The sequence below is a fragment of the Kogia breviceps genome, chromosome 1 (assembly GCF_026419965.1).
Source record: "Kogia breviceps isolate mKogBre1 chromosome 1, mKogBre1 haplotype 1, whole genome shotgun sequence".
NCBI lineage: Eukaryota > Metazoa > Chordata > Mammalia > Artiodactyla > Physeteridae > Kogia > Kogia breviceps.
The window spans coordinates 851409-874123 of NC_081310.1; the positions used below are offsets into that span (position 1 = coordinate 851409).

The 22715-nt window shown below is 60.1% G+C and overlaps 2 protein-coding genes across 8 annotated transcripts in view; both read right to left on the reverse strand.

Annotated features, from left to right (window-relative positions):
- SHISA4 (shisa family member 4) lies at positions 1–4271 on the reverse strand. Of its 2 annotated transcripts, none has more exons than XM_067026979.1 (5): positions 4181–4259; positions 3777–3948; positions 2694–2827; positions 1833–2000; positions 1–899 (listed from the first exon to the last, which is right to left on the reverse strand). In XM_067026979.1, exons 1-5 carry the CDS (start codon positions 4251–4253, stop codon positions 670–672), a joined length of 777 nt encoding a protein of 258 aa, XP_066883080.1. In that variant the 5' UTR covers positions 4254–4259; the 3' UTR covers positions 1–669. The 2 variants fall into 2 exon arrangements, with proteins under 2 accessions (XP_066883080.1, XP_058915434.1); XM_059059451.2 differs by lacking the exon at positions 1–899 and adding an exon at positions 1206–1659 and having other exon boundaries at positions 4181–4271.
- An 11244-nt stretch (positions 4272–15515) lies between these two features.
- The window catches only part of IPO9 (importin 9), a 45872-nt gene continuing 38672 nt past the window's right edge, over positions 15516–22715 (reverse strand). For 3 of the 6 annotated variants that reach the window (XM_059059594.2, XM_067027009.1, XM_067027014.1), the window contains exons 16-24: positions 20994–21142; positions 20418–20546; positions 19539–19814; positions 19283–19449; positions 18601–18734; positions 17500–17622; positions 17033–17137; positions 16775–16851; positions 15516–16461 (exon numbers count right to left, since the gene is read on the reverse strand). In XM_059059594.2, coding sequence (XP_058915577.1) covers positions 16351–16461; positions 16775–16851; positions 17033–17137; positions 17500–17622; positions 18601–18734; positions 19283–19449; positions 19539–19814; positions 20418–20546; positions 20994–21142 — 1271 coding nt within the window. In that variant the 3' untranslated portion in view covers positions 15516–16350. The remainder of the gene's footprint in view (positions 16462–16774; positions 16852–17032; positions 17138–17499; positions 17623–18600; positions 18735–19282; positions 19450–19538; positions 19815–20417; positions 20547–20993; positions 21143–22715) is intronic. The other 3 variants (XM_067027000.1, XM_067026993.1, XM_067026989.1) reach the window with 3 other exon arrangements.

Sequence of the window (22715 nt, forward strand, 5' to 3'; positions counted from 1 at the left end):
TACAGAGCAATTTTTAATTGACCCCAGGCTGTTGCAAAAGGATAATTAGTTCTGACCTGCATGGCCTTGCATTCATTTACACGTCATTTCTCAGGGAAACTCAGAAATCTTATCCTGCCAATCTCCTCCACCTCCCAGCTTCAGGAGAGAGAGAGGGGGACAGTCCGAACCTTGGAGTGACCTGGTGACCGCCTCTCCCAGCGTGAGGGCAGAACCTGCGGCTGGAAGCCAGGCCACTCGTGGCCCCTCCCGCCTCTCTGCCCCCCCATCCTCAGGGAAAAGGTGGACTTGCAGCTGTGGTCCCAGCTCTGGCCTCAGCAGCGCTAGCTTCCCCTCCACTGGGTCAGGTCCGGGGACAGAGGTCTGACCCTGGTCCCCACGCAGCTGGCCCAGGAGCTCCCCGCCTGGGCTGCGTGACAAGAGCCTCCAGGGGGCCCCGGGCGTGGTTACCACGATGGCCATCCAGACGAGGCTGCCGGGGGCCCAGAGGCCTGAGGAGACCCAAGGGCAAGCAGGTTGCAGTGGGACTGGAGGACCGCGGACGGAGGGGAGGGGCGCTGAGCCGAGGGGCTTGGGAAGGGGGAGATGGCGGACTGGGTGGCTGTCCAAGCTGAGTTGGCACTTTTCCCACTTGAATTAAAAACTGGCCCGCGTCCTCGGTAGGTGAGGTCAGGGGGGCGGGGAGGGGAGCTGCCTGGCCCAGCAGAGACACAGAATTGGGCCTGGGTGCCCCGTGCCTTGGGCTCCCCTGATGCTCCAAGGCAGCTGAGAGCACCTGGCCAGGCTGGCTCCTCTGAGGTGGAAGGGCGGACCTGACCAAGCTTCCTGTCCACGGTTCACCCTCAGGGCAGCCCTGAGGCAGCAGCGCATTCTACAGATGAGGCAGCTGAGACCTGCAACTTTGGGAGACACAGGGGGGCGGGGCCCGAGTGTGAGTCCCAGTGTACCGAGTGGGGGCAGGAGCCCTTGGGCAGCTGGCGGTGCCTCACTGGCCGGCCCCTCGTGGGGAATCTGTAACCAACGAGCACCCTCTTCCCTGCAGTGGCGAGCTCCGCCTCCCCGGCTCTGGGAACCGGCCCGGGGAGCCCTCAGCCTGGGGGCCCCGGCCTGCGCTCCAGCCCTGGCACCCGCCCTCCCCTGCTGCAGGGCTGTGGGGCTGCCGGCAGAGCCAGGAAGCTGTGCGTGGCCCAGTGACACAACCCACATGACATGTCATTACAGCTTTAATCCAGCAGCCGGAGCACGGCCCGTGGGGGTGCCAGGAGGAGGGCTTCGGCCCACGGCTGGTGGGGCCCCCTCAGCCCACGACGGGCAAACGGGAGCGGCCCAGCCTTCCCAGCTGGGGTCCCAGGAGGAGAAGGACTAAAAGAAAGCAGGGGCTGTGACCCAGGCTTTCCTGTCCTTCCCGCAGCCCGGGCCCTCCCCAGCCGGCCCTCATTCACCGCCCAGTTCCAGCTCAGCCCCCGATGCTCTCCCTGGGGCTCTGCTCCCAGAAGGTCTCAGGGCGCGGCTCGGTCTGGGGCCTGGCGAGTAGAGGACCCTGCCCACCCCGGGCCGGATGCAGGTTCAGGAGGGGGCGTCCCTGCGGGGCGGCAGAGGCGTAGCTGGCTGCTCAGGCTCCCGGGTAGGAGGGCTGGGGTGGCATATATGGGGGAGGAGCTGCAAGCCAAGGAGACAGGATGAGGGTCACGGCGGCACGGGAGGGCGCAAAGGAACCCCTGACCGCGGGGCCACGCAGGACCCACGGGGCCAAGGCAGCCTGGAGGTCTGGGAGAAGGACTCGGTTGTGAGGGCCCGGGGGGCGGGCAGGTGGGAGCAAAGGGCTCACTCACCTGCAGGGTTGTAGACGGGGGGCCCCGCCGGGTAGAGTGGATACTGGGGCGCAGGACCGCTGGGTGGGTACATGAAGCCAGGCTGTGGGGCTGCAGGGCCAGCTTTGGGGTCCTGGGGGTACGGGTACACCGGCTGCACTGGGATGCCTGTCATTGGGATCTCCTGGCCTAGGTGGGGGACAAGGACCAGCGTTCAGGGCCCCGCCTCCAGGGGAAGCGGCCTCCTCCGGCCCGGGAGGCCCTGCCGCCTCTGCTCCCAGGCCCTGCTCCACCGAGTCCAGCAGGGAGCCTGCGGGTGGCCCCGGCTGGTCAGTCTGGGTTCAGCAGTTTGCTCCCTCAGGGGGTTTCAGCGACCTCCTGGGCCAGAGAGCGCGGCCTAGGGAGCGTCTTACCTGGGCAAGGAGATGGCGGCTGTGGGCGGGAATCTTGCAGCCCAGCAGAGCTGCCCGCAACGGGGTCCTCCCACACGATCCCCCGCCCGGGGGGCGCCGTTCTCACGCCCAGCAGTCTGGGCTTATGCGCAGTCACACGCCAAGTCAGGCACACGTCCTCCGGAGCACCGAGCGCGCCCACGATGCTCACGCTCTAGGCCCCGCCCCGAGTGCGTCCTAAGAGCCAAGCGCATGCGCAAACCCAGGGCACACACGCTGCTGCTGGCAAACGGGGCGGGCGCAATCGTGTATACCAGTCCAGCGTTCACACATGCCCCTGCACTCTCCTGTTTCTGGGGTTGCATGCTGGCAAGTGTGTGTCTGCAAGCACACGCTGCTGCAGAACCCCACCCCCTTGACCTCCGGTGCCCACCGTGGGTGTCAGCCTGGCCCGGCTCAGGCTCTCCTGCCCCGTCCCACACGGACGCACCTTCAAATGGGCTCTGCAGCTGCTGGCGCCGGCGGTACAGGTAGCAACAGGAACAGAGGAAGCAGCAGATGGTGGTGGCGACCACGGCCACGAAGAGGATCACGGCGGAGGCGATGCCCGCTATGGTTTTGGGACTTAGACAAAGAACAGGTCCCCTCACCTTCCAGCCTCGAAGGGGGGTCCTCACCACGCTGCCGGTAACACTGGGCTCAGAGCCCTGGACAGCAGGGGCCCACCACAGACCGAGATGTGGGTCTCCTGGTGGGGCTGCGGCCTACCGGTGTGGGCAGATCTTAGGGGGCCACACTTCCCGGAAGGCCAGGCAGCCTGCTGGTCAGAGAGCGGCCGACGGGGATGTGGGGTGTGCGCCCCCGTCCATGACTGGTTAGACTCCAGCACGGCGGCCCTCAAAGCCCCCTGGGAAATGATCCAGAGCTGTTTTCTCAGATCCCACTTTAATCACAGCCTCCCTATACCTGTTCTATATGTCCGCGTCCCCTCCAATAAGAAGTTTGAAAACCACTCATTGTGTCCCCCCCTTTTCATGGAGAGGAAACAGTGACCCACCCAGGACATGTCCTCCCCAAGATCATGCAGCTGGCGAGCAGAAGACCTGGGAATCAGACCCCTGTCTCCCATCTTCCGGCCGGAGCTCCACTGCACCCCAGCTCCACTGCGCCCGGAGCCCCACTGCGCCCGGAGCCCCACTGCGCCAGAGCTCCACTGCGCCCGGAGCCCCACTGCGCCCGGACCTCCACTGCGCCCGGAGCCCCACTGCGCCCCAGCTCCACTGAGCCCGGAGCCCCACTGTGCCCCAGCTCCACTGCGCCCGGAGCCCCACTGCGCCCGAGCTCCACTGCGCCCGGAGCCCCACTGCGCCCGAGCCCCACTGCGCCCGGATGCGCAGGCCCAGAGCGAGCGGAGGGCTCAGCCCAGCCAGCGGTGCCCACATGACGGTAACTAGCCGGCCCCTCCGGGAACTCCGCAGCCCCGGCGCTACAGCCCCGCTCCGTGCCCAAGCCGGAGCCCTGGGTGTGGGCTAAGAATGTGGAGGAGGACAAGGGGCGGAGGGCCGGAGCCCACCTGAAGGCCAGGCAGTGCTTCTGCTGCCTCTCGGTGATGAGCAAGGTCAGGTCCCGGCAGCAGTACCGCTGGTAGCACGTCCCGCAGCAGAAGGTGAAGAACTCGCAGCTGAAGCCCGGATGCCAGGAGCCATTCCGGTCTAGGTACCATAGGCAGTCCTCGCCGGCCAGCGCTGCGGGCACGGACGGGGGTACCCAGTGGCCGCCCAGCCCCACTCCCACTCCCCGGAGCTCCACCCAGGTCCCTGCGCCCAGAGGCCTCTGCCCGGAGCGGCCCCTGGGGTCGGCCCCACGCCCAGCACCCGCCGCCCTCACCTCCCGCGGACCCCGCAACGCCGGGGCGCGGTCTCCCCCAGGGTCTCCGGGACCGCGCGCCGAGACCGCCCCCGCTCCCCCGGCCCTTACCCAGGGGCGCCCCCAGCACCAGGAGCGCGATCGCGGCGAGCGGCGCGGCCCCGCGGAGCCCGGCGGGCGGCATGGCGGGGCGCGGGGAGCGGCGCGGGGCGCGCAGGACGACGCCGGCCGCCCAGCTCCGCGGGGCCAGCGCGCCCGCCGGCTCCTCTCCACCTACTCTGGGCGGGGCTCGGCCGGTCGGCACTGACCCTGCCCCCGCGCCCCGCCCCTCCGGGCTCCGCCCCGGACACGCCCCGAGCGGGCTCCTCCTTCCATGTTCCCCAGGGACCAGTGGCTGCTGGGCGCTGCGGCCGCCCGGGCCCGCCCCCTGCCTCGGCCCAATCGGCGTCCCGGGCCCCAGAAGCCCTGATCCTGGTGCCACCTCCGAGTGCTCAGGCACAGCGGCCAACCCTGACCTTCCCTGTGCGGGACCTCCTCTGCCCCAGTGTCCAGCCCAGGACATCCTGCGGCGGCGGGAGGAGAGCGAGGAGCCGGGGGTCACCCCGCCCCCACCCCAGAACACAGGCGCCCATTGAGAGGCAGCTCAGAGCAGCTTTGTCCCCGCCGGGCCCACAGGCCTGGACCCTGCCAGCTGCGCTGGCTCCCTGAGTGGCCCCTTCCCCCTCCTCCGAGTGGACAGCCCTGACACGCGCCAGCCTATGGCCTCACCAGTCCGGATGGCAGACAGCTGGGGCCACCTGGGGACCATCCAGTCCGACACCCTTGACAGTGAAAACCCCTTTCTTCACAAAGCAGCCCCGCAGAGATACTGCAGTAGCCAGAGAGCATAGGGAGGCCCTGCCCTGCCCCCCACTTCCGTAGGGGGTCATCAATCTCCTTACAAGTTGGTACTGAGTACTGGTAGCTGTGCCCCTGGCTCCAGGGGCTCCCTGACCAGGAACATGCAGGGGACCAAGCTGTGGAGAAAATCCAAAGCTTCTCTTAGTCCCTCTGTGTGCATCCTTCGGGGCACTCAGACAGGCCCCTCATTTGGGGCTCCCCGGAATCCCATGAGCGAAACTAAGCTCGCTGGTTGTATCAGTCCGTTTTACAGACAGAGATTTCTAGGACTCAAGGGTGTTAAAGGGTTTGTTCAAGGTAATAGAGCCAGTAAGTGGCAAAGGCATTCTAAACCCAGCTCTGCCTACTGGGGAGGAGAAGGTATTTGCAAATGATACATCTGATAAGGGTCAAAATCCAAAATATACAAAGAGCTCATACAACTCAACATAAAAACTAAATAGATTTTAAAAATGGGCAGAGGACCTGAATAGACACTTTTCCAAAGAAGACACACAGACGGCCAAGAGGTACATGAAAAGCTGCTCAGCATCATTAATCATCAGAGAAATACAATTCAAAACCACAGTGAGATGTCACCTCACACCTGTCAGAATGACTGTCATCAAAAATACAACAAATAACAAATTTGTTGGTGAGGATGTGGAGAAAAGGGAAACACTCGTGCACTGTTGGTGGGGATGAAAATTGGTGCGGCCACTGTGGAAAACAGTAGGGAGGTTCCAAAAAATAAAAAATAGAACTACCATACGATTCAGCAGTTCCATTCCTGCGTATTTACCTGAAGAAAATGAAAACACGAATTTGAAAAGATTTATGCACCCTTATGTTCATTGCAGCATTATTCACAACAGCCAAGATATGGAAGCAACCTAAGTGTCCATCAACAGATGAATGGATAAAGAAGATGTGGTGTATACACACAATGGAATATTACTCAGCCGTAAAAAAGAATGAAATTTTGCCATTTACAACAACATGGCTGGACCTGGAAGATATTATCCTAAGTTTAATAAGTCAGACAGAGAAAGACAAATACTGTATGATATCCCAAATGTGGAATCTAAAAAAAACCAAAACAAATGAACAAACATAAAACAGAAACAGAGTTATAGATACAGAGAACAAACAGGTGGGTTGCCAGAGGGGAGGGGGCTTGGGGAGAGGAAAGAGGTGAGGGAGATTAGGAGGCACAAACTTCCAGTTACAAAATAAATGAGTCACAGGGATGAGGAATATGGTGTGAGGAATATAGTCAATAGCTATGTAACACCTTTGTATGGTAACAGATGTAACTAGACTTATCATGGTGATCATTTGGGGACGTATAGAAATATTGAATCAGGACTTCCCTGGTGGCGCAGTGGTTAAGAATCCGCCTGCCAATGCAGGGGACACGGGTTCGAGCCCTGGTCCGGGAAGATCCCACGTGCCGCGGAGCGGCTAAGCCCGCGCGCCACAACTACTGAAGCCTGCGTGCTGCAACTACTGAAGCCCACGCGCCTAGAGCCCGTGCTCTGCAACGAGAGGCCACCTCAATGAGAAGTCCACACACGGCAATGAAGAGTAGCCCCCGCCCGCCACAACTAGAGAAAGCCCGCGTGCAGCAACGAAGACCCAACGCAGCCCAAAGTAAATTAATTAACTTAAAAATAATAATAAAACAATGCTTAAGAAAAAAGAAATATTGAATCACTATGTTGTGAACAGGAACTAACATAGTGCTGTAGGTCAATTACAGACAACCAAGCAAACTCATAGAAAAAAGAGGTCAGATCTGCGGTCACCAGAGGAGGGGGCAGTTGGGGGAAGGCCGGCAAAGGGCACAGACCCCCAGCTGTAAGATAACAAGCACAGGGCTGTGATGTACAGCAGGATCAACATACCGCACACGGCTGTAAGTTATATGAGAAAGTCGTCGAGAGGCTAAAGTCTGAGCTCTCATCACGAGGGTCCATCAGTCCAGCAATTCATGCCCAACAGAAGACAGCGAGTCTCTCCAGTGTCCCAGGCGAGGAAGACCTAACAGAATCTAAACCGGTTCGGGAAGGGCAGCCAAAGAAGGCGCTGCCCCGTTCTGGGCCCCTGTGGGCGCTGGCACCCCACCAGGAGAGTGGAAGTGAGGGTCGGGTCGGCTGGTAGTCTGATGGGGGCGGGGTGGGGGGGAGCGTACATCTGTCCTGACACAGAAGCAGTCAAAAATGCCACAGAGGGCTTCCCTGGTGGCGCGGTGGTTGAGAGTCCGCCTGCCGATGCAGGGCACGCGGGTTCGCGCCCCGGTCCGGGAAGATCCCACGTGCCGTGGAGCAGCTGGGCCCGTGAGCCGTGGCCGCTGCGCCTGTGCGTCCGGAGCCTGTGCTCCGCAACGGGAGAGGCCGCGACAGTGAGAGGCCCGCGTACCGGGAAGAAAAAAAGAAAAAGCCACAGAAACAGATGTATGGAGGGAGCTCCCAGGTCCCCACGCCTGACGGTGTGTCCATTCCCAGGCCACAGGCTCTGCGAGAGTGGGGACCATAGGGCCCTGTGCTCCCCGTGCTCCCCCAGCCCTCACTGCGGGGGCTCCCCCGTGGCTGCTGAGCGACTCTCAGATGAAGGGCTGTCTCTTCCCGCCCCAGCTGCGCGCCAACGTGCTCGCAGAGACCTTCTGTTGGAGCTCCTCTTCAGCATCCCTTCTTTCCGCGTCTTTAGTTCTTCCTTCCTTAGGAAACAAAATCTTAAATCTCTCCTATTAAAACGAAATAAAGCAAAGCAAAACAAAACCTCATGTTTCCCGAAACTCATCCCTTTCTAGCAATTTTCCTGCTTTTCTCCTTTTTCCTCCAAGTAGTTCTCCTCAAAGTTTACACCCCTGGTTCCTGCTCATCAGGACACCCAGCTCTCAGCAACATCAGTGATTTTTTTTTTTTTTTCAATTTTTACTTTTTGACTGCGTTGGGTCTTCGTTGCTGCCCGCGGGCTTCTCACTGCGGTGGCTCCTCTTGTTGTGGAGGACAGGCTCTAGAGCACAGGCTCAGTAGCTGTGGCTCACGGGCTTAGCTGCTCTGCGGCACGCGGGATCTTCCCGGACCAGGGCTCGAACCCGTGTCCCCTGCATTGGCAGGCGGATTCTTTTTTTTTTTTTTTTTTTTTTTTGCGGTACGCGGGCCTCTCACTGTCGTGGCCTCTCCCTTTGCGGAGCACAGGCTCCGGACGCGCAGGCGCAGCGGCCACGGCTCACGGGCCCAGCCGCTCCACGGCATGTGGGATCTTCCCGCAATGGCAGGCGGACTCTCAACCGCTGCGCCACCAGGGAAGCCCCTGGCAGGCGGATTCTTAACCGCTGTGCCACTAGGGAAGTCTGACATCGGTGATTTTCTGATTGCAAAATTCTAGGAAAGCTTTTCAGTTCAGGTGATGGACAAGGGCAGAAGGTGAGGAAGGGGCCGTGGGCGGGCCAGGTGAGAACAGGCAGCCGCGGGAGGGCTGGCGCTTCTCAGCAGGGGATGCTGGAGCCTGGAGGCAGGGAGCTAAGGCCGGCTCTGTGGCCGAGACCGACCTGGACCTGCGAACTGAGCCAGGCCTCCGGGCTGGGAGGGAGTGAGGAAGAGGCCCAGGTGGGAAAGCTGGGGGCCCTGGAAGGTGGTTGTACAGATAGATATCTAGGCCTGGAGGGGCTTCCCCAGACCTTCTGCAGCCAAGAGCACTTTGGAGCACATGGTCCCCTCAACAAGCTGGCCTCCCGGCCCCCAGTGAGCGGGACACTTTCCTGGACCAGAGGAGGCAGAGTGCGTTGAGTGTGATAATAATGGCAAAAGTAACAGCTAACTCTGCAAGTAAGTTTGAAGCCGTGCACCTCAGATTGGGACTCGAACCCACATGCCGGGACTCAAACCCGGCCAAAACCCAGTCTTCCAACTGAGATCACACACCTGGTTTTAGAACTTAATGAAGCTCAGGTTCTTGGTGTCTCATCACAGAAAGAATTCAGTGAGAGACAAAGTGATAGGTAAGAAGTGGATTTCCTTAGAGAGAAGCGCACTCCACAGACAGAGAGCGGGCCGTCTCAGAAGGTGAGAAAGGCACCCGGGTGTGGGGCTGTCAGCTTTTATAGGGGTGGGTAATTTCATAGGCTAATGAGGGGGAGGAGCATTCCAGCTATTCCGGGAAGGGGCGGGGACTTCCAGGAATCGGACCACCGCCCCTTTTCTGATCCTTCTGGTCGGCCTTGGAACTGTCACGGCACCTGTGCGTGTGTCATTCAGCTTTGCTGATGTGTTACAGTGAGCGAGTCCTGAGGCTCACGGTCTAGTGCAAGTCGACTCGTCCGCCATCTTGGACCCACTTGGTTCTAATCGGTTTATGTCATGTCCTCGGGCTGTGTCATTCTTTCAAAGGTTTCTAATCAGTCTATGTCATGTCCTCGGGCTGTGTCATTCTTTCAAAGGTTTCTAATCAGTCTATGTCATGTCCTCGGGCTGTGTCATTCTTTCAAAGGTTTCTAATCAGTTTATATCACGTCCTCGGGCTATGTCAACCATTCTTTCAAAGGTTGTGCCCCGCCCCCTTCCCTCCGGTTTCAAGTTGGTCCCATTGTACCGATGAGGAAACTTGGGTTGGAAGAAGTTAATTTTCCCAGCTCAAGGGGGTGGGGGCTGGGATTTAGAATTGACTTTTGTGACTTCAAAGCCCAGGCCTTTCCGCCACCTTCTGCCTCTCCTTGAACACGTGTAAAGTACTCTGTGTGGGAAGCAGGGGCAGTGGTGGTGGCGGCGGGGTGGGGGTGGGGTGGGGGGGGAGGGAAGCCCGTGACCCAGTTTGGGCCTGGCCCGGGGCGGTGGCAGTACTCTGCTGAGTCATCCACGTGGGGCGATGACCTGGGCCTTCTCCCCCCTCCCCCCTCCCCCCGCCGGCCTCACCTCCTCTTCAAACAGAGCGGACTGACTTGCGCATCCGCGAGGCCCCCTCACCTCTCCAGGCCCTGGGCCCTGGGGCCTCCACTCCACAGGTTCCTGCTCCTCCCTACCGCCTGGCCCGTGGTCCACGCTGAGCCATCCCGAGACCAGAGTGTCTCCCTTCCCTCCTTCCTTCGCCTCTCAGGGTCTTCTTCAGGAGAGCCCTGCGGGCACTCCGCCCTCCTCTACCCCACGGGCCTCTGTCCTCCCAGCTCCTCCAGAGAGGTCGTTACACCCTTTTGTCTGCCTGATATAATCTCATTGCACTGAAGGAACAGGGTCTCCTGGCTCCCCCTGCTCCAGGATAAACACACACTTCTCCTTCATCAGGTTTTTCCTGGTGTCTAGCTTGACTCTTTATTTTTTAAGTTCATTCATTTATTTATTTTGCGGTCGTGGGCTTCTCACTGCAGTGGCTTCTCTTGTTGCAGAGCACAGGCTCTAGGCGCGCAGGCTTCAGTAGTTGTGGCTCGCGGGCTCTAGAGCGCAGGCTCAGTAGTTGTGGCGCAGGGGCTTAGTTGCTCCGCGGCACGTGGGATCTTCCCAGACCGGGGCTCGAACCCGTGTCCCCTGCACTGGCAGGCGGAGTCTTAACCACTGCGCCACCAGGGAAGCCCCAAGCTTGACTCTTTCTTGCTGTAAACGGAACGCCGTCCTCTTGGTTGGGGAGGGATGTGTGTGCGTGTGCGGGGGAATGGGGACGGGCCTCACCGCTGTTCCAGCTCCAGGTAGGAAGGAGCTCTCTTCTCTAGAGGGACTTTTGTCACTGCCTTTGTAGGATTACCTCCCCCAGAGCGCCGGGCTTCTGCTTCTTTGCAGCGTCCCAGGACAGTGCGGGCAGAACCCGGGCAGCCAGGGTCTCAGGAAAGCAGGCGGGGCTAGCCGGCCTGCCCTGGGCGGCTGTAGAGCAGCAGGGGTCCGGGTCTGGCCAGCTGGGCAGACGGGGAGGGCTAGGTTGTCTTTAAACGGCACCTTACTCGGCCTGCAGCCCCGCCGGCTGGGCAGGGTGGGGCAGACAAGTGCTATTTTGGGACCGAGGGTAAGAGAGGAAAGAGGCTCCGTTGACAGCTCTCCTGGCTGTCCCCACTCCCTCTCCGGGGAAGGGTTCACTGACCCTTCCCCCCTGGGGTCTGTTTTCAGCCTGACCCCGTGTGAACCATCTGCGCAGATGCGAAGGGCCGGCCTTCCCCGGCAAGGCCGGCCGTGTCAGGGCAGCTCCAGGTGCTGAGAAGGACACCGGGCTCAGGATTAAGACTAATCACGGCCCCCACGGTACGGGCGGTGAGGCAGCCCCGCAGTCAGAACCGCTGCAGGAGGCGTTCCTCCGACCGGGAGGTGGCGGCTGGGGGTTCAGCAGCTCGTCCAAAGAGGCCCCAGGGCATGAACGGCCAAGCTGGGATGCAGGAGGCAGAGTCCCCGCTCCGATGCCGGCCAGGGCAGGGGCCCTGCTCCGCCACTTCCTGGCTCTGCGAACTGGAGAAACTGCCCAGCCCGTCCGGCCTCGGCTTCCGCGCTGCAAACGGATTAGGGTTCAGTCAGACCCACCAGAACCGCAGGTCAGCCGGCAGGGGCACTCTGGTCCTTCTCTCTCTCTCGCTCTCTCTCTCTCTCTCTCTTCAATGGAAAAAAGGATTTGCTGGAGGTCACTGGCAGGTCACAGGCCCAGCCTGGGCGGAACTGGCCCTCCCGCACGGTCAGGCAGGGGAGCCCGGCTGGAACCAGGGGTGCAGGAAGGCCACGCTTCTTTCTTTCAGCCGAATGAGATCAGACTGAGTCTCTATCCTGCCAGCCGGTGGGGGGCTCAGTCTGTTGTCCCCATGGTTTGCTCCTCCCGCCAGGAGCCCGAAAAGGTCCCGGGACCTCACACAGTGCAGACACGGGGCCGGGCCCTGCAGCCCTGTCCACGAGGGCTCTGCAGATGGGAGCTCGGGGCGCCTGGGAGTCCGGCAGCCTCGACTTACACGACCCAAGTACGGGGACCCTCCCGGGAGCCCCGGTGCCCTGTGTCCAGCCCTCACATCTCCAAGTGCTCTGCCAGGATCAGGGCAGGGTCCTCATGACCCACGGGCCCGCGGACTTCTAGAAGGCCCCTTCCTGTCTTCTGGGACCCCTCCCCCCCTCTTCCTCCAAGACCCTGGGCCTAATCTCAGCTGGTGCAACCTTTCAACCAAGGATCCAGAAGCAGCATGTCCCCAAACAGTTCTGCCTTCCCCGTGCAAAAGCAACTAAGGCAAGGAAAGTGCAAAAACTCGGCTATGTTCCTGGAATAAGTGGAGGGAAAAAAACCCAGTGAAAGCAGATTAATACATTGATCGTTTACAGTGTCACGCAGACCCACACGGAAAAGCTCTGCTTAGCAGCTGGTCGGCAGGAGCCGCCGCCGCCGCCGCCTCCGTTTCTGCTCCCCGCGCCCACGGCAGGGCCCTCACAGAGCTGTCCTCCCGAAGGCTCACCGAGGCCCTAATTTAGCAGCAGCATCTGTGAAACTGAGTCACTCTAACCCAGTGAGTCAGGGAGACGGCCAAACACGGCTGCGACTGGAGGGTGGGGAGGCAAGGGACAGACGCCCCCCGCCCAAGCCCGAGGGTGTTCAATCCGGTCCGCTTCCCGTGTAACCACAGCCCCGAGGCAGGTGTCAGCCCCCACTTCACAGAGAAGGAAACCTCGGCTTCGTGATCGTGCGTCTCCGGGCCTGTCTCATCCACCTGTGAACGGGGTGGACACAGCGCCTACGCTGTAAGGTTAGAGCTGGCCCTTGAACGTGGGTCTGAATCATGCGGGCCCGCTAGAACGCGGGTTTTTCCAACAGTTATAACCACTGCAGGACCACCCTGTCCCTGGCTGGTTGGATCGCACATACGGAGAACCGAGGGCCTCCTGTAAGTCCTAAGTGGGCTCCCGACTGCCCCTAACACCCTCCCCCCGAGCCACGGTCAAGGATCCACGGCAGAGGGTCTAAATGAGATCAACAGGTGACACACAGGGCAGCCCTGCATTTTGTGCTTCTGAAACATCGGCAGCTCTCAGCCACCCTGCAAGGAAGCCTCCCCCACAGCCATTAGCCGTTCCCTTCGGGCAGTGGGCACTCAACCCAGAACCAATTTCTCTCGTAACATCCCCAGATCCACCGCGCTGTTTCTCATCCCCTACTAGACTGGTTCCTTGGGGAAGGGGCCAAGCCCCTCGCACCCGGCAATGGCCTTGCATATGAGAGAGGCTTGATGTTTGCTGAAACACGATGGCAACAGAGGAGCCAGGAATTGGCTGTGTGTTGCCATCTCCTTAGTGGCCACGGGTCCACCAGGTTAGTCTTCCACGGGACAGGCCTTTAACCTTCCAGAGCGATGTCCTGTCTGCCCAAGTCCCCCGGCCCTTCCAGCTTCTTTCCTCGACACGATCCGGGTCCTCCACCCGGCCTTCCCCTTGCAGGCGGGCCTCCTCGGTCACGGAGTCCTCGTTGGGCACCAGACGGGACGGAGCAGTCCAGGCCCGCTGCCAGGCACGGGAAGGCCGAGGTGGCCGTCCATGACGCTCTGGACGCTGTGCTGCGACCCCAGCCTTCGTCTAGACTGGAGTTTTGCAGAGACGCGCGAACAGCTCCTGGCATCACAGACACTCAGTACTGGCACGGGATCGTGCAACAGCTGTGCTCTGGAATCCTTGGCTTTTTTCATGGATGCTCTTGTCAATCCGCATCTTTGAAAACCACCTTACACAGAGATTCTGCCCACTTTTTGCAGCTTGTAGAGATGTCTGGACCCTATTTGAGAACAGGAGCAGTGCCTCCCCCTGCCCTTGTCTATTTCTTCTGTAAATGGCCTCAAACCCTCTTCTGGGAGGTGAGGCATAAAAAACGCTCATCAGCCACTTACCTCAAAGGAGGGCTGAGGACAGAGTGCCCTGGGGCGCACCATGAACCACCCGATGGGTTAATCTGCAGAGAGCTGGTGGACAGTTACCCGCTTTTGCTTTCCTAATGCTTTTGACTTTACCGTGTCCAGATGTCATCTGGTATGTTATTAAAATTAGACACTGAGGCCAGTTTGACATCACTTGCTCTTTGACACTTTATCGTTCTTGCCCGAGTCACTGGCTGCTCCGTGACCCCCAAGCAGTGGCGCTCGAAGGTCAGGGACGTGAGCGCCTCGGCTTCCTTTCCCGCCTATGTGCTTTCGTACCCGTGCGCTCCCCTCCAGAGAGCTCTGTGAAGCCCTGGGCGAGGCCCTGGTGTCCTGGCCGTTGTTCTTCAGGCTAGGGGACCTGAAGGATCTCAGAACAGCCAAGGGCTCTTATTCTGCAGGGGTCTGATCTTGAACTCCAACTCCTTGCAAACAGGGAGCCAGTCGTACCCCTTCCATAGTGGAGCTAGTTCTCTTTGGCCAAAAAGACAGACACAGAGGAGCTGGAGTGTAACTTTCTGTCAGTTCCCCAGGCCTCCGGCAGGTCTTTTTCACTTCCTGCCCTGACAACGGAAGTAGTCTCTGACCTCTCTTCCTCAAGGATAGAATGGAAACGCCTAATGGGAAGCAGCTGTCCAGGTAAACGGAACGGCATGTGTGGGAGCGCTCTGGAAACACGAGGAAGTGCCTGCGCGCCGGGGGCTGCCTCTGCTCTCGCCCACAGCGCTAAGTCTGCGGGCCAGGCAGCCCCCCAAGTGCTGCCGCGACCCTTTCCTTCAGGACTCAAGCTCTGAGGGAGGAGGCCCGGCCCTCCCCAAAAGCAGCGAGAGGGGAGCAGGAGGAAGGGCCCTCGCTGGAGGCTCACTGCGGCACTGGATGCAGACAGTCTTCTCAGGGAGCAGGCCTGGCCAGGGTGTGGGAGCCCCACGCCTCCCCTGCTGCTGGCACGAGACCACTCCTCTGTGCCTACCCGGGACATCCTGGCCCGGTGGGCCTTCAGCACCGAGCCCGCCTTCACACCTACAACCGTGGGGGGAGCCTCCGAGCACCGCTGGCCAGACCCGCCGCCATCTCACCAGAATCACGGGGAGAGGGGCGGTGTTCGGAGGCGGCCCGAGTCCAGGGCCTGGCCGGCAGCCCCGGGAACACACGCGCGCGCACGCACGCGCACACACAGACGCACGCACACGCACGCACACAGACATGCGCACACACACACGCACACGCATGCGCGCACACACGCACGCCCCCCTCCCAGGCTTTCCGCTGCAGGTGGGGGGCAGTGACCACCAGGGACACGTAGTGGCAACAAGTCCCGAGGCTCCCAAGGCAGCCCCGCATTATCAATGCCCATGCGGTGTGGTCTTCCCTCGGGAGAGTTCAATGCAGTTTATATTCTATTTCCCGCTGTGAGACCACCACCCTAAAGGAATGCTCTGCAGCTATTAAAAATGGGGCGCTGGGTGAGGACAGCACCCAAAGAGGGGCTGCCGGGCTCATTCACCTTCCTCGTCCTGATTTCTTATCCTCATTCACTTCTGAACCCACCACAGACAATTCCCAACTAGGAGAATCCATCATTTCCTCTAGGTCGGCTAAAACACACAAGAGTGTCTATTACATGGCTCTACCTAAGCCTTTGCCCTCATTTTAATTTTCCTTCTAAAAGGAATAGAAGGCAGAGGTGCTGAGACACCTTATACCATGCAGACTAAATTCATTTGTAAAGATTACTTTACTCTCCTAGAAAAATACACATTGCAAATTTGAGGGCTACAACTTACCCACCTTAGAGAATTCCTGAGGGAGAGGGGGGGCCTCTGAGTATCAGACTGTGTGGGGATGCGTGGGAGAGGCATGTTAAATATGGTTGGGTCAGGTGGACGTTTTAAAAAAATCTGTTTTTCCCCCATTTTTTTTTTTTTTCTAAAAAAGGAAAAACAAATTGCCATCTGTCTGGCTTATGTGTGCGTGCATGTATACAGAGGAACGGTGCCGGGGAGGGGCTGCGTCATGCAACGAGGCAAAACCAAGATGACCTCCTTTGACGGGGAGTCTGTGTCGTAGGAGGCACAGGGGTCCCGGGCGCTGCCTCCCCTCGCTCCTACGAGACCCAGCGCATCTGCGGTGGGGGGCAGAAAACCCCACTCTCGCCCGAGTGCGTTCCTGTCTGAGCGTGTCAGACGTCCTGCGGAAGGAAACAGGTCCACTTTAGAATACGGGCGGTGGTGACCTCCGGCGCTTCTCAGGCGAGGCCCAATCATCCACGAACACGTGACCCTGCCGGGCACGGTGTTTCTGGCCTGGCCAGCGGAGGACTCTAGGAGCAGAGGTGGGCACAGCTGGGGACAAAGAGGTCCCGGAGACGGGCTTCTTCAGGGTACTTTGGGAGAGGTCCTTTGTTCCAGCGTTCCTAGGTGATGGCACCGGTGAGCCTGGTCTGTACTGTCAGTGTCGCTCTGCAGAGGCCGCTCTAGGCTGAGAAGCAAGTGCACCTCAGGGCCGGTGCGGGCTGCAGGCCGGTGTGCCGCGGGGCGGGAGGAGGACCGCTTCAGATGCCAATGGTCTGCAGAACCCGCCTCTCGTGGTCGCTGAGGTGGCCTGAGAACACCACGTAGCAGGGCTGCTGAGCAAACTGGCAGAGGAAGTCCGTGAGGTACGCCTGGGGGGACAGAGGAGGGGGGCGTCCCTGAGGGTGGGGCCGCTGGCCTTCACGCTAGTGCCAGCGCCCAGAGGGTGCCCGCCCGTCTCGGCTCTGGGGAAGGTTCAACCCGGGGACTGAATTCCACGGGGATTTCCCAAGACCACACCTTGCGGTCCACCCCTAGGACTTTGACGCCACAGCCCCAGGAAGCTGGGTTCCGGCACGGGGCAGGGGTGCAGAGTCCCCGCCCTCCCCCAGCCCCGCCCACCGGGCAAGACAAGGTCAACCCGGAACAGTGCTGAGCCGAGGCGCCTGCTCTGGACACCCTCACCTGCAGATCGACCTGATAGAGAGGGTCCTTCAGGGCATCTGGGTCGTCCTCCTCGTCGTCCTCGTAGTAATCCTCCTCTGCAGAGACACCAAGCCCGGGAGGGTCAGGGCCCAGGCCCGGGGGGGCAGGCAGCACCCACACGGCCGAGGTCAAGGGGCACAGAAGCCCAAGGCGCGTCCCCTGTGGGCCCACCGCTCGCCCTTTCCTGGGCGCCCCGTCCCTGGTACCGCTGTGCGCAGGGCCGGCCTCGACGCTCACCGTATTTGCTCGTGGCGAGAATGTCGGACAAGAGCTGGCCCGCCAGGCCGTCCTCCTCGTCGTCGTCCTCCTCCTCCTGGTCCTCCCACATGTCGCTGGAGTCGTCTGCAAGGGGCCGAGGTGCGGCTGGAGCACACGCGCGCATCTCCCTCCCACACCCAGGCAGGCCAGGACACACAAGCCCCGCGGCTTTCTGCGCTGCGGCCCCGAGGGCCCCGGTGGTAGGGGACCAGGCCGGACCCCCCACTAAGCCTGACTGGAAAACCTAAGCGTGCCGGGGGGGAGAGAGCAGGCCGAGAGGCTCTTCGGAACAATGCGAGCCGGAAGGGCTGGCCTCCTGGCCACCCCAAAGGTGCTGCAGGGAGACCCTGGAGATCAGCCTGGGCCGTCGGGGACTCCGCACCCCCAGCCAGCAACCCGCAGGCCCGGGGCCCGGCTGCTAGTTCAGCCCCAGGGAGTGCAGGCACCTTGGCTCCACTCTGCAGGGGCGGCCTGGCGGGCGGCGTTGGCCTCCATGACGCTGGACAGCTCATTGATGATCAGCTTCAGGATCTTGACCAGCAGGGGAATGTTTGTCCAGCGCTCAGGGTCTGGGAAGGAGAGAGGCGGCGCCACGTCCCACGGTCCCTGGGCCGCCCCCCCCCCCCCCCAAGGCAGCGCGGCTCACCAGACACAGCGCACCGCCCCCTGGCTCTCCACTGCCCAGACCACACCCAGCCCTGAGGCACAACGGAAAACTAAATAACCTCAACCTGTGCCACGTTACAGGAGTTTAGAAGTCAGGAGAGATGAGAGATTTCAGGGACTAAAGGAGACAGGTTTTGCCAGTAAAAAAGCCTGGAAACCGGGGGCCTGCACAGGGTGGAGCACTCCAGGTCCTGGGACGTGCAGTTTGAGAAACAGCACAGGTGAGTGTAAACCTGCAGTTAAAGAAGGTAGCTCTAGGGCTTCCCTGGTGGCGCAGCGGTTAAGAATCCACCTGCCAATGCAGGGGACACGGGTTTGAGCCCTGGGCCTGGAAGATCCCACTTGCTGCGGAGCAGCCAAGCCCGCGAGCCACAACTACTGAGCCTGCGAGCCACAACTACTGAGCCTGCGCTCCGCAACAAAAGAAGCCACCACAGTGAGAAGCCCGCGCACTCTGCAACCAGAGAAAGCCTGTGTGCAGCAACGAAGACCCAATGCAGAAAAAGTAAATAAAAATTTTTAAAAAATGGTTAAGATGGTAAATTTTAAAAAAAAAAAGGCAGCTCTGCACTCTGCCCACACATCACCGGAGTCATGGGCCAAATGCGATCAGACGCAAAGACACCAGAAGTGGGTATCCAAGGCCCAGAATGAAGCTGGGCGCTGGGGGTCCTTGTACCTGGGACTCTTGTCCACTTCCAGCAGCAGAAGGACCCATAGGCTCTGCCCCGCTGTTCACCTGGGGTTTTCTGCCGCTTCTTAGCAAACCCACCACTAACAATCATGTCTTAAGCGCCTCCCAGCCCAGGTGTCCTAAGCCCCGGAGGGTGGGGGGGGCGGGGGCGGTGGTGTGTGTGTGTGCGGGGAGCAGCATCACCCACTCTTGGCCGCCTTGGAGCGGGTGCGGGTGCCCTCGTCCAGGCCGTAGATCTCCTCCCCCTTCACGCGGATGTCCTGCAGCCGCTTGTCATCCGCGTTGATGCCGTGCTGGAGCAGCTTACACAGCGCCACCGAGCTGGCGAGGAAGAGCCAGAAGGGCTGCTCTGACCAGCCGCCCCCTCGGAGTTCGCTCCAAGGAGACAAGCAGTTATGTCCCGACACGCGGAGGGGGAAAGTGCTTTCACAACTAATTAGGGGACAGAAGAGAGATTGGCTGAAAAGTGGATCCCGTGTCCCTAAGGACGCTTGGGTGAGAGCTGCCCTCGAACAAAGCCGGGGCGGGTGAGTAGCACACGACGTCCGCACCAGAAGGGGTGCGGGGTGACGAGACGCCGCGGATAAAGTCCAGGATAAAAAGTTAGAAAGCTGGGCTTACGAAGAAGAGGGAGCCGCCAGCAGCGCCTGGCTGGGTGAAGGTGCGGGCAGGGGAGGGTCTCTAGCCAGCAGAGATCAAAAACACACGCTCTGCCTGCAACGACTATCTTCTGGGAACTGCGAGATGGCAGCCACTTGACTCTACAGCTCAGCCAGAAAGAAAGGGAGGGAAAAGGAATACGACAGGCAGCTGGGCAGGTCAAGTCAGGGGAAGAGGCAGGAGGCCCAGAGGAGGAGGAGGAGCCCCACCTGACTTTGCCCTCGTACTGCCCGTAGAAGAGGTGCTGCCGGCTGGTCCACTCGGCCATCACGAACTCCAGGGCAGGCTTGCCGGTGGGCCCCGGGAGGCTGCACAGGAACTCCAGGAGGGGCTCCAGCTGGGTGTGCACCAGGTGGGCGAACACCATGATCAGGGACTGGGGGGACAGGAGGACGCCGGCCTCAGGGACTCGGGCAGCCAGGCCGGAAACGGAGGGCAGCGCCGCCGGGGCCGCGGCCGTCTTACCTGCATGACGCTGAGCGTCTCCGCCTGCTGCATCTTGCTGAGGATGGCGCGCAGAATCTGGTCCAGGTTCTCCCCCAGCTCCCGCCCCGCCTTGGAGATGAGGGTGGACACGAGGCGGCCCACGAAGGCGGCCGTGAACTCGGAGGTGCGGGGGTCCAGGAGCTGGCTCACCACTTGCATCACGTACCACAGCCCGTTGTGGCCCTGCTCGTCGCGCCACTGGGCCACCTGCTCCAGCGCCACCGACACGTAGGCCCGCAGGCACTCGCCGCCATTCTGGGGGACAGGGGAGGGGGCTAGGTCAGCCGCGGGCACACAAGCCCTCCGTCTGCGGGGTCTGGGGGGCTCGTCCCGCTGGAGTTGGGGCCGCGCCGCCGCAGACACAGGCGCGCGCCGCCCCGGCTCTGCTGTGCCGCATCGGCTAGCTCAGAAACGCACGCTTCTCACCAAAGGGAGGATGGACACGCACACGGAGCTTCTACCGTAAAGCTCTACCTCTGGTACTGAGAAAACAGAGCTAAGACAGAGCAGTAACCGGGGGGACTGCAGGTCTTTGTGAGAATAAGGCAGACCTCACACCAGCCACGCTGCCTGCAGATTGCCAAAGGCTGATCCCTTGGCTGACTTCATCAGTCTGTACGTCTATAACCTCTTCCGCCGCAGCAACACCCAGACACAGAGTAGGATGGCTGGCGCTCACACCTCCGAGATGCACAGAACGTCTTGGCTTTAGCGGTCGGGACCCGTCCCGGGTCCTCTGGGCAAACATGGAGCTGGGGGGTTTCTATCTCAAAGGCAGGAAACGGTGTCCAGCCTCTCGGCCTGCTGCGCATGCACCGCGGCTCAGACCCCCGCCCGGCGACGCCCGCACGGGGATACCTGCATGGTGGCGTTGTCGTCCGTGTGCAGGGTGCACTGGGCCACGGCGGGGAAGGCCTGGCAGATAAGCAGCTGCGAGAGGGGGGGCTTCGTGCCCCGCACGACCGTGGTGAGGATGTCGATGGCCGTCTGCGGGAGAGAAGGCAGGCTTGCCTCTGGACTGGGCGGAGGGCCACAAGGCCCTCCCTGGGCGGAGCCCCCCACCAACCCAGAGACACTCATCGTGAAAGGCACGATTCTGGAAGAAGGCGGCAGAGAGAGGGCACTCTCAGTCTCCCGGCGGCAGCTCTCCGCCTGAGAAGCCATGGGGGTGGGCGGGGGGGGGGGGGCTGACTGGACAGCCAGGGACAGGGTCATCACGGGGGTGTCCAATCGCCGAGGGCACCTGGGAACAAGAGCTCCCTTCTGAAAGCCTCGAGGACCGCCCGCTGTCCTTGTGGGCGAAGCAGCCCGGAACATCACCCCGCGAACGCACGGCGCCGCTGGTCGGCGTCAGCGGGCGGGGACCCCGGGGGCTCGCGCGGGGCCCGCTCGCGCTCCCTCGCCCCCACCCCGGCCCCGCAGCGGCCGCCGTACCGCGCAGAGCCCCGCAGGGATCTTGTCCGCTGGCGCCTGCATGATGCCGACCAGGGTGGGAACCAGCCTCATCTGCGTGGGGCCCTGGCAGGCTTCAATCTGGGACAGCTCCTTGAACACGTCCTGGGCCAGCGAGGCGACCACGGGGTCTGGAGTGGACAAGGCGACACGAGTCCCCCCGCCCGGGGGTCTGTGTAGGCTTCCGCCTTAATGCTGCCGGTTGTTTGGCCCTAACCGAAGTGAACGACTTCCGCTTTGCGGTTTTTTTTTTTAGAAATTTCACGTTAATGTCTGAAACATTTATATTAGCATATTTCCATACAAATAACCCAAAGAAAGTTTAGTATTAGTTGTCTTTTGTCTGTTTATACAGCAGGTTCTTACTGGTCATCAGTTTCATACACGTCAGCGTCTACACGTCGGTCCCAGTCGCCCAGTTCATTGCACCACCGTCCCCACCCCACCGCGGTTTTCCCCCCTTGGTGTCCATATGTTTACAACTGCTGCTCTGATTACACAGCACTGACCTGGGACCTACTGGGGCCCCCTGAGTAAACTGAAAAGCAGGGAGAGCCGCTAGCTGTCCGGGAGACAGCATGCGTGTGATCTCACGAAGTCAGGGGTGAGTCAGCAACAGCTGTTCCTGAAACAAAACCCGCCTCTTCTTCTGGGACACATCTCTAACGTCCGTATTCTTGTGAGACTTGGACGGGCTATGAAAACAAACGCTGAAGGGGAATGAAAGCCCCCACTGGTACTCCGTTGAGAAGACATCAGTCTCGGAAACTGCCCAAGCACTGACTCCTCCCAGGTTCCCACGTGTCGACGAGGGCCGCGTACACCTCCTGGGGGTGGTCACCATGCACAAGAACCCCCAAAGCCACTGGAGGGCAAAAGGCAAAGGCTCCCCAAAGCAGGGCCTCGTGAAGAAATGCAACTTCAGCCCGACCTGCTTTATGTAAGAAAAACATAAACGCCCTCCTCTATCTAGCATGAGACAACGCATGCGCCGTGCGGGGCACTAAGACACACGTTAGAAGTTCGCTGCAGCACCGTCCATAGCAGACGAAAACTCTAAACAAGCCAGAGGCCCTTGAACAGAATGGGTAAATAAATGATGGTATTTATGGAATAAATACTATGTGACGGGCGGAGAGGAAGAGGACGATCTAAGAGTGCAGTGTGGAACCCTCCTCAGGACACATTCTTCAGTGAAAAAACAAACTGAATAAAATGTTTAGTACGACATCACGTTACATAACCAACCCCCTTCCAAGCTTCAGCACTCACTCTTCAGATACAAGTGTCCTCAATATTTCTAATACACACTCATTGCAGAAAAACTTACAATGCAGAAAAGTATTAAAGGAAACAATACACCTGTAATCCCGCCACCTATAGAGGTCACTACCCTTAACATTTTGATGCACTTTCTCCCGGTGTTTTTTCTATGTACATATCCACACACACACCCTTTTCTAAAGCAAAACCAAAACTTGAGGTTATATTGTACGCATTTTGGAAAACAATCTATTCACTTACTACAAGGTGAGCGCTTCCTCATGGCTTTAACAATTCCTTTGAGGTCTGATTATTAACGGCTGCAAAGCATTCCATTTTATGGATATAATTAATTAACCTCTCAGTATTTCCAAATTTTTGCTACTATAAAAAACATGCAATGAACACCTTATTCATAAACCTCTGCATGTACCGATCTCC

Coding starts and splice junctions, on each gene's coding strand:
- SHISA4 (XM_067026979.1), bottom strand. CDS start 4,253: ATGCCGCCCGCCGGGCTCCGCGGGGCCGCGCCGCTCGCCGCGATCGCG. Junction 2,828..3,776: donor AAGCACTGCCTGGCCTTCAG/GTGGGCTCCGGC, acceptor TCTTTGTCTAAG/TCCCAAAACCATAGCGGGCA. Junction 900..1,832: donor CCCCGTCTACAACCCTGCAG/GTGAGTGAGCCC, acceptor TGTCTCCCAAAG/TTGCAGGTCTCAGCTGCCTC.